Source organism: Cupressus sempervirens, chromosome 4 (genome assembly GCF_028749045.1).
Source record: "Cupressus sempervirens isolate cs-2001-9-10 chromosome 4, ASM2874904v1, whole genome shotgun sequence".
In the NCBI taxonomy this organism is placed as follows: domain Eukaryota; kingdom Viridiplantae; phylum Streptophyta; class Pinopsida; order Cupressales; family Cupressaceae; genus Cupressus; species Cupressus sempervirens.
Window position 1 is genome coordinate 492,392,121 of NC_143121.1, and position 17,404 is coordinate 492,409,524.

At 35.3% G+C, this 17,404-nt stretch overlaps 1 protein-coding gene across 3 annotated transcripts in view; it reads left to right on the forward strand.

The window, feature by feature from the left end:
* LOC149562096 (ABSCISIC ACID-INSENSITIVE 5-like protein 3) overlaps nucleotides 1-13,653 on the forward strand; it is a 62,024-nt gene extending 48,371 nt beyond the window's left edge. For 2 of the 3 annotated variants that reach the window (XR_016363894.1, XM_089825637.1), the window contains one exon: nucleotides 12,895-13,653. Coding sequence is in view for 1 of the 3 variants with exons in the window: in XM_089825637.1 (XP_089681763.1) it covers nucleotides 12,895-12,975 (81 nt within the window). In the remaining 2 variants the exon portion in view is untranslated. The remainder of the gene's footprint in view (nucleotides 1-12,894) is intronic. The other variant, XR_016363893.1, reaches the window with a different exon arrangement.
* The last annotated feature ends 3,751 nt before the right edge of the window (nucleotides 13,654-17,404 follow it).

Consider the following 17,404-nt stretch of genomic DNA (forward strand, 5'->3'; position numbering starts at 1 on the left):
TTCTTGTACAAATTATTTTTAACTATTTAGTTTCTCTACATGTGAAGCAACAGCTTTTCTTTTGGTGTGAATGGGAAATTTACGCTCCCTCCATGGGGTGGCGTCCACCATGGCAAAATCATTTTCTTCTGATGCTTGATTTGGCATAAATAGAGACACCTTTTTTACATGCCCTGGTTCACTACAAAGAAGAATTTTGATTGTTGTGGAATATGCACCATGCTAGTTCCATTAATGGCTCTTAAGAACTCAACATCCAATTGCCTTTCTTGGTTGCTCCGACTCAAACAACAATGATAGCTGGTGGTATTGCAGCAATAGGTGGGCTGCTTCATTTTTGTGCTTAATGTGATCCCAAGGTAGAATTTTTCGAAGACAAAATTTTGAAAGACACCCAAATATCCTCTTGAAAGACCCACCAAGACTTTATAATCGAAGTTTGAATAGAACACGAATATCAAAGGGCTTCGAAAAAACCCTAGTTGGTTGTCTGTAATCACTCCAAAAATGGCAGAAAAATGAGGAATCACAACTTGCAAGTGGTGTTTACAAAAAAGCTTAGTTGTTTTGAGCAGAAAATACCATGAGGATGGAGTTAGCAAAGAAAAATGCAACGAAGGGAGAAGTCAACGCCTGTAGTTTGGTGTGAACCAAAAAACGACCTTGATACAAAAGCTTGATGTTGAAACCCTAGGTCAAGTCTAAATATGAGAGAAGGCCAAAATCAGTAAGCCCAACTGTAGGAAATTGTGGTTAGAAAGTTGCGACACAAAATGTAGATAACAACCATTGTTTGCAAGAATAAACCCTTCAAAAAAACGGTGGCAAAGAGAAATAATCAGGGATATGGTCGGTCAAACCAGTAGCCTGCAAAAACAAGAAGAAAAAAGGACAAAGACACACGACTAGTAAGAAAAAAAGCAATCGTTGAAGATGCTTAGGAAAAAACGACATCATTTTTTCATCAAAAAATGACCAAGACTATAGTTGGCTGTGCAAACTTTTGAGACATCTAGGGACTGGAAACTTCTAGACATCCCCAAAACACTCAAGGGACTCCTGGGTATCCCTAAGATGTCCTAGACGTTGATGTGGCAAAATGGTGAGGAGATTTCGACCCGAAGGGAATCTCGACCAAAAGGTGATCTTGGCCTCAAGGGGATCTCAGCCCAAAGGCAATCTCGGCCCAAAGGTGAATTCAGGCTAAGTCTACTCTCACACAGTCTTGTGTTATACAACAGTTTATGGTTTGGTGTCCATATGGTGTTACTACTCCCTACAACCACTATGCCCACTCTCGCCTACACATACTTTTATGCAATGGAATTGTCTTACAAATACTCTCTTGACCAAATATTGGGAAGATATTGATGTACACCAGATTTGTTGATGCAAAGATAAATCGGATTACAAACATCAAATTACTTCAAAGAGATCTTCAATACAACGATCTTGGACCAAAGGGTAGAATACAAATTTGCCTTCAAATGAAGAGACTTTCACTAACTTGATGCTCAATGTGAAATATTGGAATGATATTTCCAATTGCAGGCTAGGGTGAACCACCGAACCTGTGATCACAAATAGAGAGGATCTTCCACCTCCAAAACTGCTTACAAACCACCCTTAGCCTTTAACTTCCGAAAATACAAAGAAAATATTAACTCCACGATGATCATTTAAAATGCCCAACCATCTCCTTATGGCCTTCAAGCGGCATCTAAAGATTTACAACTGCCCGACATTATTTTATTAATTCTGCCCCCCTTTTTAAAATAAATTAACTAACTAAAGGTTCTTTATAATATTATTTAATTAGTTTATTTAACTGATTAAAGAAATTTGGAGACATCACAATTCTCGCATCCTAGCAACATCATTGTCTCATAAACATGGGATTCTAGGAGAAAGTGTCCTTATATTTCACAACTTGATTTCATACACATTATTTTTCTTCATTTTAAGAGATCTTATTTTCTTTGGATTTGTTGTCGGATTTTTTTTTATAGAAAAACAAAAAGCAATACATATCTCTATTTTCTAGACCATGGAATGGTAAGAGATTTGATCAATTAGCTAAGTCCAATATTTTTCAGTTTCTATCTCCATATTTAGAAAAGAGAATCATTTGATGCATTATATGCCCAAAAATCTCATGTTCATTCTCAAAATTAGTGCCTATTTTCTACCCATCTTATTCAAACCATGATTTTCATGTGTTGAACACACTCTACCTTGATAGTCATGCTGCCATTCGGTCAACCACCATTGACCTCAGTTTTATACAATGACATTTGACAAATATTCTGCTTGAGGGGAGTAAAAAATTCAACGAGAAAAACTATAATACCTGGAATCAGCGTATGATGACAATTTTTTAATACAAATGCAAAATTGTTTTGGACAAGCCTAATTGTTACGAGGAAGAAGGCAAAATGAAGTATAAATTAGATAAGCATAATGGAGAAGTTGCTATGCTCATCAAACTTTTTGTCACTGATGATCAGCCACAGTAGATTCCTTCTTAGAAAACAACTGCTGAAATCTGGATGCATCTCAAAGGTTTGCATGGAACCTTTGATAGTAGTCGTTCATTCGTCTTGAAGAACATGCTTTTCACAATCATGATGGATGAACAAGTGTCTCTATAGGATCATCTTAATCAAGTCAAGGACATCCGAGACCAATTAGAAGCCACATTGGATACAAAATGGAAGAACACATGGTAGTGATCACCTTGAAGAGTCTATCGTCTTCCTATGAGCACTTTGTTGAAATCTCAACATTGCTTCTACTCATTCTGATGTTTCGTTTTCTGATCTTTGCATTATGCTTCTACAACAAGATTGTTGGAAATAACAATTTGGTAGTGCTTCCATCTCATCTTCAAACATTCTCAATATTTTTTAGCGAACTCGTTCATAAAGATACAAACAATTATAGGTTTTCTCACTCTTGTCAACAAAATCTCTCTACTCAGTAAACATATTCTGTGAACTACTACAATAAGTTTGGTCATATGGAAGTTGCAGTGCAGTAAACATTTAGTTGCTCAAGCCAAGCAATCTAGTTGGCTAAAAGTGCATGTTGCGGAGGGGCACTCTGCATACACAGTTCCCTCCTGTTTTCTTGCCCATTAAAATAGTAGGGGCTCCAAAAAATTTAGAATAAGGGCTGGGCAAAGTTCGTTACTGTTACCGGCGCTGGGGTTAGTAATAGTTGGGCTGGCACATTGATCAGGGTGAGTCTGCTTTAATGCATGATGGTTAGAAGACTTGCAAATCATGTAAAATCCTTCGTGTTATATTGATTCAGGTGCCTCCCATCACTTCACTCATTATCGAGATAGATTCATTTTTCAACCATTCTTAGATTCAATTGTTTTTGGAGGGGAAGAATACACTATTGTCGGAAAAAACAATATACAAATTTAGTCTAGAGGAAGGAAACAAATTTTCCTCAATGTCTAGTATGTTCCAGGAATGGAACTCGACCTTATCCCAGTCAATCAAATTTACAGACATTTCCCTTGGCTAGAGGTGACCTTCAGTTCACATCAGTACAATATCATTGATTGGGAGACACAGTCTTTATCAGTGTAGTATCATTGATCTTGTCTCGAAATGTCTTATTTATTATTCTTTTAATGGTCAATTTGTGTATCTTGTAAATATTAGAATGTTCCTCATATTCTTTTATTCTTTTGTTATTAGAATGTTATTAATAACAGCGATTGTTTTTTAATAGAAACATTGTCTTTGTAAAATATATATAATCATCTTGCTCATTCATTAATTCATTGAATATTTTATTATCACTGTAATAGATATCGCTGCCCATAGACATGTTCAAAAATCTCAACACGCACAGCACTGATGTGACCTTCAGTTCACATCAGTGCAATATCATTGATAGGATCTGCTGTTGGTACGGGCACTTAAAATGTTCACTATCTTTCTCAGTTTGTTCATGAAGATCTTGTCTTAGGAGAGCCAATGATTGCTTGTATCAGTGATTAAGAGGCAGTCTTTATCTCTCTGAATATCTTATTTATTATTTTTTAATGGTCAACATTTTGTATCCTGTAAATATTAGAATGTTTCTAATATTCTTTTATTCTTTCGTTATTAGAATGTTTCTAATAACAACAATTGTTTTGTAACATACCATTTACTAAGATTAAAAGAAACGTCTAGTTTTGATATTTAAAAAAGCAAGAATGGAACATATCTAACATGCTAATATTTTATTTTAAAAAGGAAATCATCACTGCAACATTACATAAAGTAGTTTCAAGTAGAATCTAGATCTAAGTCTAAATTTAAATTTCAGCATCCATCATATTCAAAGTACAGAGAATGAAAACAATCTTACTTTACATCCAGCAACTGACTGTCACTGGAGCATCTTTAATATCTTTCTGCATTAAGGGGAAAAGATATCACTGGGGAGTTTATCCACCCAACCATGGATTTTAATCTCAATCCTTATCTTCTATTGATGTGGGCTCGGCCCTCTGCAAGGGAAAGGTATATAGTAAGGTCAAGTCATCTGGAATTGGTGTAAGACCCTACATCCTTAGTCGGTCACACCCTTTAGCTACTGCTAACTTGTTATAACTTCTGACTAAGTCTGTATTCAGAAGCTTAAGAACTGACCTTGGCCAAGGATTCACTCTACATGATTATCATGTTGTCAAGTTCTCACCCTATCCAATTTGCAGTCTTAAGAGACACAATATGGGTCAGTGTAAATTCAAAGGTAGGATTTTAATTCTTGATTGTTCTTTATATGTTCTGACACGCATGTCTTAACACATGAAAATTGGAATGACGATACTGGTTCCTTATTTATATTTGTTATTTTATTCGTCAATTACAGACATGTAAACCCTTCCAGCACGTAGTGTGCTTTGTTATATCTCAAGCCCTTGTACACTTGCAGGTTCCTCAATTGAACCAGACACAGTGCATGTGCTTGAGCTATTTGTACAGTTGATGTTTATCTATTCTCATTGAGGCATGGAGAACTTTTAAAATGAAAACATCAGCTCATAAATGTAACCAATAATTGAGTCTCTTATCAATCTTTTCAGTTTAAACTTTTTCTGGTAATTGACAGCTTGAGCATATAGGTTCACATTAAGCAGTTGCAAGGTTACTATGTTTTTCTTACAATGCACAATCAATCCCATCAGAAATACCATGAAAATTAAATAAACTGTTCTAAAAAGAAGCTATAGCATCTACAGCGTTAAGTCTGAAAACATGCATCTATGTTGCAGGAGTTTGTAAAGGTGCCATCATAGATCTTGCTACTTGAAGAAAAAAGATAGCTGAGAGTAAAGAGAACTTTTTTTCCTTAAAGTTTAGCAAAGCCTAGTAATTGTACAGCTGTTGTAAGTCTGATATGGTCTTCCTATAACAAAGGACAGTAATGTAGTTCTTTGCCGAAACAGTTGTAGTTAGCTACATTATTGAGTTGACTTGTCTCGCGAACTGTGTTACTCCCAGCACTCATGTTTTACCTCCACAGTCAACTATCACTTTCTTGTAAGACATGCAGGTCTAAAGAAAAATATGATTGACCTTTCTTTCATGAGGTTTAGCAAAATAGAGAATGTTTTCTCACTATGCTAAGAAACTTCCTTTAATTTTTACAAATTCAAGCTTGCAGCTGAATGTCATAAAGAAAAAAATAAACATAATTTCTTTTTAGAAAACAAAAAAAAGAAAAAAAAGAAACAGTTTGCAACTATGCTTCCTTGCAATCGAAAAAAGAAGAGGTTGGAGACTCTACATGTGCCTGTAGGTATTAAGAATGTTGAAGTTAGAACCAGCTGTTAAAATCGCTTGACTTCAGCTGTCCACACTGACAGAGAATTCTCACCTACAGTGCATCTAACTAAGCTCCAATCTGAAGTCTCCAAAAGAAATACAAACAATCTATTTTACCCAAACATTTCCAACGCACCAAGCTTCCAAGATGATGAAGGCTACCATGTGAATGAATAATAGAACTGTTCTCATATCCCTAAAATCGAAGACCATTTATAATCTCTGCCCGTTCATATGAATGACACGACACTACAATTGCACCACCCTCCATCATGGGTGATGGGAACGGTTTGACAATGTTAAATAGCTTCTTGAAAATCAATTAGTCCATGCAGCTTCCTTGCCCAGTATAAATCAAATTAATTTGATTTCCAAAGTATATATGTCAAGAGTTCTAATGGCGACACAAAAATAATTTAAACTTCAAAGTCTTGAGCATAAACCTGACCAAATGCTAAGGAAGACCATTGTTTTTAAATTCAAATTGATAAGGAGATACCATTTATGCAGGGGAATAATCTGATGATAGGGCCACCTGGGAAACTATAGTTCCGGTGCAGTGGGTGGAAGATAAAGGCCTCAGCTGCTTCAATAATATGGGCATGTTACGTCTAGAATATGGCATACTGGCCCCCTGCATCCGGCGCAGAGGTAGATAACTATTCTTTGGGGTGGGGGGATATTGGCTAAGTTGCGAATAGGCCTACAGGGGTATAACAATGTTCGAATGACCAAAGATAAGGAATTCCATTGAGTTCACCAAGTCGTGAGTTCACCAGTCAGTGTTCTCAATATTGAACAATTCTAAAGTTTATTGCCTTGATAAAATTAAACTTGAACAAGAGGTAGATAGGCAGCTAAGCCTTAAATTAACAACCAACTCAATAGCCACAATTTTTTTGATAATATATATATATATATAAATTGTTTAAAGGACAATGAATGAATAAGTGTTTAAGATATCCAACTTCCTATCAAGTAATAATATATGGACATGTACATGTAGTCATAATATACACATGTACGACTATATATACATATTTATATTTATATTATCACTTGATAAAATTATTATTTAAAGTATTAACAAGGAAATATCGACACAAAACTGCAACAGGCCAAGGATTACAAAATTCCATAGGGTGCAAGTCGGTGGCATTGGCATCAATGACTGTATGTTTGTCGCCATATTGACTTAAGGTGTTAGTGGACACTTCCTTTCCCACAATCCCATTAGGTCCCTAGGTCGACAAGGTAACACTAGTTGGTGGTAGTACTTACCAGTCCTCTACAATTTAGTGCATCATCGACTTCAACCATATTCTTTTCCCCCTTTCCTCAAGGGCCAAGTCGACTATCCACTTGCCAAAACAAAAGTAGTGAATCTGATATCATGACATTATAATAATAATTTGCATAATGCAACATAAATATTACATCTAGTCTGGATACAAATAAAATTCATCATGACATCCACACATGCTATTTGAATTAAAGCATTGTGAACAAGAATAAAAGCAGTTACTATTTAGGGTGTTGATATATAATAGCTTCGATCAAGTACAAGGATAACTAATTGTGGTAACTGTATTCATATGTATAGTGTCTTTGAGTTATATTCAATAAAGAGTGGATGAAACAAGTTTTTAATTGTAAAAAATCTATAATTTTCAAGGGGTTTTTCAGTTTGCCAAGTCGTAGATGAGTTGTTGGCGAGTTTGAGCTGAGTCACGAGTTGAGTCAGCTTTGCTGAGTCTGAGCTGAGTCCGAGTCTGGGAAATCTGCTGAACACACTGGAGGAATGATACGCAATGTCCTCTTTAGAAAAGTATTCTCTGATAAGCAGATGTCCTTTTTACTTAATACACAACAATCGTTCTCTAATAACTTCTTGCCAAACATCTAAAATAAATGACAACTCTTGCAGTTGCAAGAATAACTGTCTTATTCCGAAAAATGCGCACATGCAGCATCTGATACTCTTCAATTTGTTGAACCATTCATACACAAGTAGAAGACTCTTTGCAGTCTTAAGTCACTTGACCTAAATGAAAGAAGAAGAGTTAGATGACAGGAGAGTCTACATAGACATTAACTTTGCATAGAAAATATCACAGAGAACACTGATTTTTAAAACCTCTGATTTTTGCTGATATATTACCAACAAATCTTACCTTACCTCCCTTAGTGCACTGAGAGTGAGAAGCTTGCTCTTCTCCAGTCATGCATAGTAACAACCACTGCCAATCTACACATGTCTTTTCTATTTTGTGTAAGAGAGGCTATTTGCACAATAGAGTTTCCACTACCACTTTTCTATTTCTTCCTCCAAATTCTAGCAACCTCGTTAGCTTTGTCCTCTTTCTCAAACTTCTTGTTTGTCTAGGAGAAATCAGCCATACCACTTTCATGAACTTTTGTGTTGTGACAAAAAAATACAACATAATAAATTCTCGGAAGAGCAAATAACTCTTACTACCAAGTTCGAAATCATTTCAAACGTTCTACAACTGATTGCCTTGTGTCTAAAATAATTGCAAGAGAAAATCTAAACATGAAAGAAAGAATTGTTAAACTTGCTCCTACGTGCTTGTCTTGAGATAGGAGGATTCTTGAAAGCATCATTTCTGATTTTTGATGTTGAATCCTTTGAGCTATAAATGCTGATCTTCTGTTCGTTTGTGACTCAAAGCTTCGACTTTCTCCAAGACCAACTCCCACAGGGTGTACAGACCGCATTCTTTGCAATGATTCCAGAGGCTGTTAGAATATGGATTGCTAGTGATAAGGATGTTCAAATCAGAATGTGGATTTGGCGAATGTGCGGCTGAAATCCTTGCATGTGCTGATCTTTGTGTGGATAGATGCAGAGGGTTCGGTTTAAGAGCCCTTAACGGTGCTGCTCCGAGAGGAGTATTGTTAGGCCGAGAAGCAAAACAGGGGATTTTGTCTGAGGGACGAGAGCTGTAAGAATTTTTGTGGTTCTCTATTTGTCCCCAGCCTTGATTTCCATTGATGCCATGCTTTGAATTAACAGGGATGTGAGGGCTCCAATTTCGGCTGGAGTTGTTTACTTTTGTAGCAGTGCTAGGGTTTGTTCCCCTTAAAGCATCGAATGAGTTACGGATGCAAACAGCATACTTGGTTTTATTAAATATTTTTTCCTGCTTTATTAACCTTTATTCCTGCTTTCTGGGTGTATTCGCATATAGCTGTTGTTTTTGCGAGCCATTTAATTCTGAAATCCGGTTTTTCGATGTGCTTTTTCTACTCTGATATCTACAGCTCTTAGGGTGTATTTCTGGGATTCACATTTGAATATGCTCTTCTGCTGGTCTTATTTGCTACTGATTTTCATTCGATGATATTTTCATGAATAATTGCACTTGCTTGCTTTCAAATCTGGAGATTTTGCTCCTTGAATCCAATTCTCTTGATGAAAATATCTTGTGAAGTTTGCACTTCTGCTCCTTAATTCACTTTTAATCTTCTTTTCGTTCTGATTGAAATTCCAATATTAAGGTTGATCTGCTTGTAATTCTGGAATTTGCATTTCAGGACTTAGGTTCCGATTTATCCCTGCTTTAGTTTCATCTGCAATTCTGATTTCTAATTTGTTTCCTCTCTGCAAATTTGCTAGTCCACAGGTAGTCTTTTAGATTTTATGGATCTATAGATTTCTTGCAGAATGCTTTGCTTTTGTGCTCAAAAAAGAAATGAAATAAGCATAGTGCTGGCACAATAGTGTGATCCGAGTTCTGATATAATGGTGCCTCTAAACATAAATATCTTACTTGCTCAATATTCTAACTGAGAAATTCTTTCCTCTTGGCACACAATTGCTGCCAGGTCTGGAGATTACTTGCCATGAACTGATAATGTTTCACTGCTCGGATTTGGGGTATAATTCGCTCAAACACAATGCCCCCCTGCCAAATGGATTGCTGCCAAGTTGGATTGAGAGACACGGCGCCTAATTTAGAAAGCTCGTAGTCGATGAGATGATTGCTGCTCTGAGATCGCTTATTTACAAGGATCTTTTTCCTTGTGTGTCTGGGCCACCGATAAATTCTCAGAAAAAAGCACTGAATGTGATTTGAACCAGATCAACACCATGATTTCTTGAAAAATATACTAAAAACAAATTAACACTACCATCATTATGTTGAAGGCATGTATTAATTTGAGAACGGCATAGCTTACCTTACATATCCATGGTGTACACTACCCTTCCAAGCATGTAAGTTGATCATTTAGGTTGTCACTGTCCCCTCTTTTTCTGTTGCCATTCTTTTCCACACATATATAAAAGGATTATTATTTTTTATTAGTTATTTCAAATTAAATGTTAATCACTAATAAGATAATTATTTACTGTTTTTAGTAGAATGATGTATATAAATTTGCTAAATAATTTATAAAATATATATATACTTCTGAAGTCTTCAAATAAAAGTATATGTTTGATATATTATATATAATTAATTTTTTTCTCCACAATTTTAATTTTATCGTTGCAGTATTATAAACTCTAATTAATATATCTTATAACATAAATAACAAGGAATTTTTTTTTTGTTGTATAATTGTTAAAACTAATATAGGGAGTATGAGTTTTATTTGATACCTCTTTTACTAAGACCCAATGACTAAAGGTTACCCATTCCACAAAATCACTTAGAGTTAGATCTCAACTCCACCGATTCTATATTGCACCTTTGGAAGTTTGATCTTTGGTGGATGGTATTATCAAGAAACATACGAACACCCTCTTCAATTGTGCTCACCTAGTCAAACTAAAACCATAAAGATATTACTATGTCTAAACATCTGAAACAATTCTGAAGAGATTAATCATTTTATCTGTTGGCAAACCACATAGTTGATAGTGTTGGGTTCTACTAATTACTACCAACTCTAGACTCACATGCACCCTCCTCTTCTTGAAGGAAGCTTTCTTAATGGAGTGTTGAACCACACAATACCTTATATCACTATTAAACACAGAGCTTTTGATCAAGTACCAACCACATTTCTTCTTGTCTCCATCACCTCAACGAAGTCCAATAATACAAAAATGAATATGGAAGATATATCTAAAGTTACACTATATTGAGACTTTGCAGCTATGAAATCTTTACCCAACACTCGGTATATAATATGTAGTAGTATATGTGTTACATTTTAATCTCTTCTCCAAACTGTTCCTTAGGAAAGACATTACATGTGATTCCCACAAGCCTCACATTGTACCCAATGTTTTCTTGTCAGCCTTCATTTGATTTTCCCTTGTATGTATTTCATGAAGACCTCACTCGGTATGGTTTAATCATCAAACAAGATTATGGATTATATCACCACCTACTCAATCTCAACCTTGACATTAATCATCATTTATAAATAAAATACTAATGCTTATTGCAGGAGCTATGCCAAAAAAACATGACTATAACAACTCTAAAATTTGTGAGACTTGTAAACCGACCCTATTCTCATACTTGCTCCAAATTTTCTTCCCCTAAAAGCGATGTTTGATTACTCCATGCATTGAAGTTGAGACAGAACATGCTCTATCAAAATATAAATTACTTTTCTTTACTCACACATCATCCAAAGCCAAAGGGCCTATCTGTGCAACTACAACCTTTTGGTTGGATAATCACGATTCATAACATCAACCATAAATTCAACATTTTGATGCTTAGCATTCTGTTATTGTCTTTCATGCTTTTTTTGGCTCAGTAAATAGATCTATTTTTCATTTTTGACTAAGGACTCGAGCTCCATCAGAACCTTTTTTTTTCAATTTTCAATTTTCTGTTCTCCAGCTGGGGATGGCTGGCCAGTGCAAATGTTTTCAGATGTTTCAGGGTGCTTTCCATTGGCTCGAGGGATAAGGGATGTCCTGGGGATGTAACCATCATGTCCTGTGCCCTTGACAGGCCTCAGGAACACAGATGGCTGGAAATGCCACAGGACGTGTACCCATTTAACATAGCACACCACATTTACCGTTCAATCAATGAAACCCTAAATCTGAGGTCCCTGCTGTGCCTCTTCATGTATGTGATTTGCACTCATATCCACATTTTTTACTTATTAGGAAATGGAGGACAGGGCAACAGCTGATTATGTCTTCTGTGTTAGGGCAATCGTGTTTCTCAAGTTCTTGAATACAAAGCCTGGTTACTATATCGGTTGTGTTGGAAAAACAAATTCTGACTGGTTATCATACTAATTAGTTCTCAATATCAGGAGTACCTCTAATTATGGACATGTGTGTATAAATGAACATCTAACATGTTTTCCCTTGGTCTACTGCAAAGGAAGGAAAGCAGATTAAAAGTATTATGTTTTTCTGAAATAAATTTATGAGCAGTTATAAATGTAACAGTTGACTAGTTATTGTATCTGTAAAGGGGACGGGCTGACAGGAAGAGCATGCCACTTAACAAGTCCTTGACTGCTATGATGACACTTTAGTTTTCTTATCCACCCTATCAATAAAGGGTTTCTACTTGGAATGAAACCATTTATCCCATGCTTTTGGGTAAATGACAGCTAAGACAGGTTGGAACTATTAGGAGAGCGTGTGTATGGGGAAAATTTAATATGCATATTCTGATAGATCTGATCAAAGCATGGAAGCATTTTCTTGTCCACGACAGTGTAACTGAACTAATTCTGCGTACCCAATTCCTGTATTTATGTCCTCTTCTGGATCAAGATTTTTTCTCACCACATCTTGCATTTAGGGATTTTATTAGGACTTTGCTCTGTTAAATTTTATTTATAACCATAGCTTCCTCTGTGGATTTGGGCTCTTGTAGCCAAAGTGTATTCTCGTATAAAATTCTAAACACATGTTACCTAGGAAAAGAATAAGTGTCATTGTTTGCATTTTGAGGAACTATTCAATTTGGAATCCTATTCGCAGCTGAACAGACTGATTTTTCTGGGTGAATCATCATTTGTCATAAATATAGTAAGATTTGATATGCATAGCACATGAGATATGGGATATATTAGACACTAATTCATTGGAATTCTGTTGCAGCTAATGGAAATTCGTATTCCAGTGGAAGAGATGCGAACACCACCTCGGGTTCTTCGAAGAACCCGTACAGCTCATTGGTAGATAGTGCTATTTTGTACAGTCATTGATACATACTAGACACGGAACAGTATAATGTATACCTGTATTACAATAATGAGAAGCTGGTGAGGTGGAGAACTCATGGCTGCATTTTATATATGTTTCAATATTGCAAATTCCTGCAGTATTTGATATTAATGAACTCTTCTGGTAGATTACCTTCAACAAATTGGCAGGGGTGGAGCATATGCAGTTATTATGTCTTTGATGAAAACTCTTAGGGTGTACATCGTGCCTTATTAGTGGGGAGCTGTTGTCAGAAGATCCGATAAAGCAAGCAAACCCATATCACTGTTTGATGTTCTGGAGCAGATGGTGTGAATGGAGATTTGCAAATTCACCGTAGAAACTATCTTTTAATCACCGCAGATTCTGATTTAGCATAAAGGGCGGCTTTAGTTTTCCATCATGTTCCTCTTTTTTTGAGGGTTGACAATTTGGAAGTCCGATTTCATATCTGACACTTGATAGTGTCACTGTCAGAAGACTGTAAGTTCAGAGGTTTTTGTGCATAGCTGTTCTTGCGGACCAATTTGACTAGTATACAGATCTAATCAACAGTGTTACTTTTGCCTATTTCTTTACCCCTAAATCTTACATTGTACTATGATAATAAAATTAATAAGCAATCATTTTCTTCTTGAGATTGCATCAAGCCAAGAGGTGTTTTACAAGCTCGTCAAACAAAAATATTATAGGGAACTAATCACTAATTAATTACGTATTATTTTGCAGCTTTTTTTCCATTGTTCTTACCTTTCGAATTTCTTCTTCTCAAATCTCTAAGTCTTACAGATATGTTTGAGACGGCAATGGAATAAGCAGTCAAAAGGTAGGAAGCTTTACTTTTTGTAAATTCAAGGCCTGTTTGCTTTTGATAAATACCTTCAGTGGAGGATGCAAGTAGAAATGGGTGCGAATAAAACAACAATTAAACTGATGAATTCAGAGTTCATCTGTAACATGTAAACTTAAAGTTCTTTCGGATTTATTTCTCATGCAACGGATGTCTTGCTTTTAATGGTACGGAAAGTAATATGCGTGCACATGGTCGGAAGAGATCTAAAAAACCTATTAGGAGATTATTTAAAGGAATTTCCTTTTCAGCTGAGGCTTGGCATCATTAATCATTATATAAATTCAAAAAACTTGGAGGAAATGCCACTTTGCCTCTTACCATTAGGCGAGAGGACCCAGTAGTTGTGCACCCTAACTTCGTGCTTCGCAAAATCTTATGTGGAAATTTCAAATCACTCTCATTTTTTGATAGTAGCTTACTTGGCAAGTCCCCTACTTATAACTAAAGTTTCAGAGCCACATCATCAAATATGATGCCACATCAGCATGCTTTTTGTCAAAGTGTCCAAAACAGCCCAAAAAAAAAAGTGAGACCAATCATAGTGCATTGGAGACCCCCATACTTGTGCAGCTGACGCGGCATCACACTATTGGTTATTTTTTTGGGAAAATGGACACTTTTCATTCACTTGTGGGTAATCATCATTAACAAAAACAACTTTCAAGTCACATCCATTGATACAATCTTGTCAAAAATGTTGGATATTAAATCAACAAGTATGGGTATTAAGTTAACAACTATTGTCACAATTATTGGAACGTGCTCAAGTATCCTCTCCCTTAATTTAACAACATTCCATATCTTTTCTTGGACGGAAATCGTACTTCCCATGACATGCCATAGCATTTGTAGTCCCTATGATCCGAAGTTGTCAGATAGATATATGTGGTCGTAACAATTTGCCAGCGATGTTCTTTTACAAGTCTCAGGATTCTATAATTTAACAACTGTCCATATTACCACGACAAAAGACTTGATTTTTTATTTCAAATCATTTAAACTAGGGTGATAGGGTGATGTTTTTGTTGATTGGATGAAAAATTAATTGATTAATAAAAGTATTCAATAGTCCTGCCTATATAGGCGGAGACTAATGTTCTCGGTGAATCTATTTGCTATTGAAAACTGTGAATCCCTCAAAACTAAATTGTGTTTAGTAATGTTTGGAGATGTTTTATTTTTATATTGATTTTTCTAATACATATTTCCTTTTTTGATTGGTTCAATTTTTTAGCTCGGGTTTTAATTATTTTTTCATTGACAACTTAAAATAAATAATCCAATCAATTGATTAAAAAGAGAACTAGGAAATATTTTAAAAGCTTCTAGTTTCTGCTACATGTAAATGGTGAATTAGATTGAGCTGTCAGCAGTGTCATTGATTTCATTGAGTTGTTATAGGGTTTTTTCAAGTAAAAGCTTCAACAAAGAGAATGGTTACTTTTTTGCTTTGTAAAAAGAGTTTACTTACGTGAGGAGTTTGTTTTGTGGTAATGAATTTCTGTCTTTAGATTATTTGTCAAAGAATGTGATTCTCAAACAGGGGCTGTGCATTTTGAAGTGCATTTAAATTATTTTTTTTGCTGTTCATGATTATGGAAACATCCAAGTTTGTGGAAAACAGGCCAAACAAGTGAATTTCAGTTATTATTGTATCGGTGAGTATTTTTTGCCTACGATTTTTCTTAAGTCATACAACTAAGCACATGTCCACAAGATATGGGTTATCTTCCATTAAGCGCGGGAGTAAGTGCAATGATGAGAGGATAAACCTACAATAGTGTAGCACACAAAATAATTTTGTATACAACATGTGTTAAAATAGAAGTGAATAATTGTGTTGCTTACATGACAATTCAATGAATGATGCAAACTCTAGTGTTGCAGACACTGTGTTGAATTAGAGTTGCTTACTCCAGTATTGTCAACATGACAACTCATGAGAGTGCGCAAACTCCTAAGTGTCTCACCTAAATAAATATTAAAATAATGTATTAATTTAAGTAAACTTAAGTAAAGTGTAAATAGTAAATATTTATTTACACCAATAATAACATTTTAGTTGATTCCAAGTGAAGGGTCGATCAATTCGATGATATGTAACCTCTAAATGACTTGTTATGAGATTGTATTTCATTCTGGGCAAAGGGTTGATCGATTTAGTGATTTGTAACCTCAAAATCACTTGTTATAAAATTTTGGGCAACTCTAATTGAATATTGATCAGTTTAGCAATCTAAATGTGCCCAAATCCGATGGTCAGATTTAAGAACAAAATTCTAATTGAAAAGTTATGAGTCTGTGTAGAAGTCTGTACAAAAATGACAAAGTTTAAGATCGTGTTTTCTTTCTAACCTTAGAATGGCATGTTACGAGATTCTAGTTGGTTATGAGTTTAGAGTTGACTGATTTGGTGATCTGTAACTCTAGAATGACTTGTTATGAGATTTGAGCAAATTGTGAGTGAAGAGTTTAGTTGTTTGGTGATCTGTAACCTAAGAATGGTCTGTTAAGAGATCTTACCTAATTCTAATTGAACACTTGACCCGTTCAATGATCTGTAGCTTCAAAATGACTTCTGATGATCGTAGCTACTTCATAGTAAAAGTTTGACCTATTTGGAAACTTGTAACCTCAAAATGACTTATAATAACATTTTTGCACATTCAGAGTGAAAGCTTGATCGATTCGATGATATGTAACATCAGATTGGCTTGTTATGAGGTTGTAGTTCATTCTAAGTGAAGGGTTGACCAATTCGATGATCTACAACTTTAGAATGACTTGCTATGAAATTTTAGCCATCTTTGATTGAATAGTTGATTAGTTTAGTGATCTGTAATGGAGTCACATAAAAATGGGTCTTGGTTTAGAGACCATAACTTTTGATTCCACTATTAGATTTTCTTAAGTTTTAGATAACTTGTTGGGGGTAAAATGCGTCCAAATTGGATTGTCAGATTTAAGAACCAAGTTATGAGTCTCTGTGAACAAGACTATACAAGAATGGTAGAGTTCAAGACAATGTTTTCTTTGAAACTTTAGAATGGCCTATTATGAGATTCTAGTTGGTTACGATAGTAGAGTTGATTGATTTGGTGATTTGTAATTCAACAATAATGAGATTTGAATGAATTGTGAGTGAATGGTTGAGTTTTTAGGTGAGCTATAACCTAATAATGGTTTGTTATGAGATTGTACCTAATTTCTATTGATTGCTTGACCAATTCTATGATCTGCTTCAAAATTACTTGTGATGAGATTTTAGCTAATTCATAGTGAAAGTTTGATCGATTTGGATAGTTCTAGCCTCATAATTTCTTGTAATAACATTTATGCACATTTAGAGTGAAGTGTTGATCGATTCGATGATATGAAACTTCAGAATGACTTGATATGAGATTGTAGCTCATTTTGAGTAAATTTTTGATAGATTCGGTGATCTGCAACCACAGATTGATTTGCTATGAAATTTTGGTTGGCTTTGAATGAATGGTTGATCAGTTCAATGATCTACAATGCAATCACAAAAAAAAGGTATCAATGTAGAGA